This window comes from Euphorbia lathyris, chromosome 5 (genome assembly GCF_963576675.1).
Source record: "Euphorbia lathyris chromosome 5, ddEupLath1.1, whole genome shotgun sequence".
NCBI classification, from domain to species: Eukaryota; Viridiplantae; Streptophyta; class Magnoliopsida; order Malpighiales; family Euphorbiaceae; genus Euphorbia; species Euphorbia lathyris.
The window spans coordinates 45,941,312-45,945,416 of record NC_088914.1 but is presented as its reverse complement, the minus strand read 5'-3'; the positions used below and the strand labels follow the sequence as shown (position 1 = coordinate 45,945,416).

At 41.1% G+C, this 4,105-nt stretch overlaps 1 protein-coding gene across 1 annotated transcript; it reads right to left on the bottom strand.

Moving 5' to 3' along the window:
- Positions 1-304: 304 nt before the first annotated feature.
- On the bottom strand, positions 305-2,490 carry LOC136229549 (isocitrate lyase). Its single transcript, XM_066018411.1, has 3 exons — positions 2,332-2,490; positions 637-2,239; positions 305-559 (listed from the first exon to the last, which is right to left on the bottom strand). The coding sequence occupies exons 1-3, from the start codon at positions 2,359-2,361 to the stop codon at positions 462-464; spliced, it is 1,731 nt and encodes a 576-aa protein (XP_065874483.1). The 5' UTR covers positions 2,362-2,490; the 3' UTR covers positions 305-461.
- Between the last annotated feature and the right edge of the window lie 1,615 nt (positions 2,491-4,105).

Below are 4,105 nucleotides of genomic sequence, written 5' to 3'. Positions count from 1 at the left end.
ATGATTCTTAAAAATGATGAATACAGGTGACAAATGCAGTAGATCATGTTCAGAATGGTAGAGATGCTCTTCAAACTGCAAAGAATTTACAGAAGAAGTCAAGGAAATGGATGATGATTGCTATTTTTCTGCTTTTGATTATTGCAATTATCATTGTGCTATCCATTTTGAAACCTTGGAAAAAGTAACACAGCCAATCCAAATTATAAACAAACAATGTTGCACCCATATTGTTCTTCATTACTTTGATGTGCTGTGGAAGTTTATAATATTACATATTTTTGATTTTAGATCAACCAAAAAATAGAAAAATAAGACATTTCATTGTAATTCAACATGATAGGTGACATAGGCATGTCATCTTTTTCACAAACAAAGAGAGAATCCAAAAATGATCAAACTATTGCAGCAAATGCAAATTATTGACTTTCCAGTTGATGAAATAAAAGAACTGGAAGACCCTACATCCTAGCCCTTGCCATCACTTCACTTCCTGCACTGCCCATTTCTGTTGCTCCTGGCCTTGTCCATGTCTCCTTGAATTGCTCCTCTGTCACTCCTGCAAAACATGAAATGTATTTATTTTTTGTCAAAAACCTGCAAGAGCATATCCTTGTTCCAGTTAGATCTAGTTACCTTTCCCCATGGCAGCAGTTGAAGACATGCCTCCCTGGACGGTCTTGAGGTACCGATCATAAAAGTTGGCACCTGACCATTTCTGATGGGCAAGAGTGTCGACTCCATTGTTTCTCTCTTCCCTCTGGATCCTCTCCACATATGCCAGCATTCCCCTCTTTGCATAGTCCTTAGCAAATGTATCAATCACAAGAGCATCAGCATGGAAACCTGCAAGTGTTATGAACTGCCAACAGAAACCGAGCTTGGCAATTCTCGGTATGAAATCCCTCATCTGTTGGTCATCCATTCCTGAAGCATCCCAATTGAATGAAGGCGAAAGGTTATAAGCCAACATCAGCTCTGGATGCTTTGATTTCACCCCTTGTGCAAATGTAGTACACTCAACCATATCAGGACTCCCAGTTTCCATCCAAACAAGATCAGCATGTGGAGCGAAAGCCCAGGCACGAACAACAGCAGCCATTACGGATCCTTTAAACCTGTAAAACCCTTCTCTTGTTCTTGGCAAATCCCAGTCCCAAAACAGATTGTTCACCCCCAATTTCTCAGCAATCTCCCTCCCTTGCTCATAGGAAAGGCAGTTATCGTAACTGGAGAAATTCATCCATTCATTAATCCTTGTCCTCTTCTGATCTTCCCCAACATTCATATTATTGATTGCATCCACTACACATTCTGAAAATGTCTTGAGATTGGCCATTGCAATCCAGTTATCCTCAAGGGCTTGAAGTTGAGATCCAGTTTTACCATTAGCCATTCCATCAGCCAAAAGGGTAGCCAAAGCTTTCCCTCTAAGATTAGGATTAGTGACACCCAAAATGAACTGATGATCTCTAATATCCACATTGGTTTGAATCAAATTAGCAGCGACTGCATCAGTCCTAGCAACTAGGACAGTCTCTACACCCATAACATCAAACTGAAGTCTGGCAGCGACAAGCCTGTTAATATGCTCACTAGTAGCAACAAGAACTTTTCCAGCCATATGGCCGCATTTCTTGGTAACCGAAGACTGGTCCTCAATATGAACACCGGCGGCCCCACGCTCCACGAAAAGCTTACACAGCTTAACAGTAGCAGTGGTTCCACCGAACCCGGTATCACCATCGGCTATGATTGGCTTGAGGTAATCAACATAAGGGGTACGAGCCCTTTGGTCACGGGTCATGCTGATTCTAGCCTCCTTTTGCTTCCTGTCATGGTATTGTTGGGCGAAGAAGAGATGTTCGACTTTGTTAGGGACGGTGTCGTATGGATAATCAGCAAGATCAGGACCCGGTTCGTTGGTGGAGGTATGAGTAGATGAGCATTGCCAGCCGGAGACATAGATGGAGTCTAAGTATTTAGCCATCATGGTGACTTGGACAGGGTCAAGTGCACCGAAGGTTCGGGAAGCAGTGCCGTTGGCTTGATGGGTCTTGAGTGTGGTCCAGAGTTTCTTAGCCATTTCGTTGGAACCATAGGTTTGTTTGAGGTTGCCTCTTAAAGCCACCACGTCTTTTGCGGTGTATGGTCGCCGAGTTAGCCTGAACCTCTCTGAATTCCACCACGCTTGCACCTCTGCAACTTCCGCTTCCAGTTTGCCTTCCTCTTCCATCATCTGATACACATGTCTAAGTAAAATAAATAATTGTACTGGCAGGCAGGTTTATAAGTAAGTGAAATATCAAAAAGAAAAGTATACATACGTACCATTGAAGGAACAGAGAAAGAAGGTGCCATTCCGATGATTAAAAAGAAAGCAAAGACAAGTTTTGGTTTTGGTTGAGAAAGGTTGATCAGAATAGCCTCAATTTATAACAAAATAGATACATAGATGCGTCTTGGAAGATGCATTTCTTATTGTCCTTTTCCCCTTTCCATGATCTCACCTTCTTACTGCAACTGATTTCTGTTTTTCATTTTATCTAAATACATATGCGTATATCTCAAACCCAAATGCTGCTTTCAAATAAAAAATGATTCAATATTACTTAAATAATACCCATCATGGATAATATGCCTTACAATCAAACAAGACCCAATCTCCGCCGCACGATTAGCGTCTTTACGAACAAAGTGAAAGCTACAGCTAGGTACGGAGGTGCTGTTTGATAGTGCTGAAAAAATAAGTACTGGATTTTAAGTGCTAAATATTATAAGTGCTGGAAATATTGAATGATTTAATTTTTAAAAAAATATTAGTTGATAATGTTTAACTTAAAATGATAAGTAAAATATTTTGACTTATCAAAATAAGTGGTTTTTAACTTAATTAACTAATTTAAGTGGTGGAAAAACAATCGTTATCAAACGCACTTAAATTAAATAAGTGCTTAACATTTTAATTTAAGCAATTAAGTGGTTTATCAAACAAGGCCACAACAATCTACTAGGAATAAACCTATACTCCAGAAATCATCTTCCCCACCTTGATGTAACACGTTGATAACGGTTTGCGAATCACCCTCCACGCATACTATGTGATCTCATCTATCTTTGATCCAGCTAAGAGCTTCACGACAGGATATGGTTTCCGCCAGAGTTGAAGGGAACGAGCCTATAATCGAGCCATATCTCGCAGCCACGAAAGATCCATGGGGATCACACAAAATTGCCCCGAACCTCATTCTATCTCCACCAGGCAGTACTATAACGTGAAAGCTGACTTTCAATCCCGTAATTGGTGGTGTCCACACGGCCCTATAAACAGCAGGACCATTAGCGTCAACTCTTGCCCTTCGAATTTGAGCACGTCTTAGGTCTCTAGAAAAACCGCAGCACTCGACGACACTTCGGATGGAACCAGCTGCCTATGCTCCCAGACCCAGCGATTACATCGTACCAAATGAACCATAAAAATATAGCCCAAGCTCCTACAGATTCTAAAGAACTGTCGACTACAATCTCCCACCACCAAGGATCGAAATCGGTCACATTAGCCTTCTCTCAGACATCTGCCATTGTCAAATGGTTCCACACGCTAATTGTAATCAGACATGCAAGAAATATATGAGATCTCGACTCCTCAACCTGGTGGAAGAAAAGACACAGGACATTGACATCAACTCGGGGAACTTGAAGATTGATATTAGTTGGAAGAATATTACACGTTGCACTCCAAAGGAAGTTTTTAACTTTCGGGGGACAAGATAACTGCCATAACTTATTTCAAGGAGCTCTACAAATCTTCTTTGGCTTCGGGTGCAACAACACCAAAGCATAATAAGACGATTTCACATAGTAAGCTTCCTTCTTCTCCCACCGCCAACATAGTTTATTTTCAGTCTCACGCATGGAGATCGGAATCCGCAAAATACGTGGCATAACCTCCGGTAAAAACAAGTCACTGAGTATATCAGTATTCCAACGACCATTTGTAATTAACATGTCGATCGTCCACTCTCCATCTGGCACATCATTACTACATAGCCACCAATATCCGTATCAAGCCACTTTTCCCGCCATATACGAGTACTTCGGTCAT

Coding starts and splice junctions, on each gene's coding strand:
- LOC136229549 (XM_066018411.1), bottom strand. CDS start 2,361: ATGGCACCTTCTTTCTCTGTTCCTTCAATG. Junction 2,240..2,331: donor CTTTCTCTGTTCCTTCAATG/GTACGTATGTAT, acceptor CATGTGTATCAG/ATGATGGAAGAGGAAGGCAA. Junction 560..636: donor AACTGCTGCCATGGGGAAAG/GTAACTAGATCT, acceptor CATGTTTTGCAG/GAGTGACAGAGGAGCAATTC.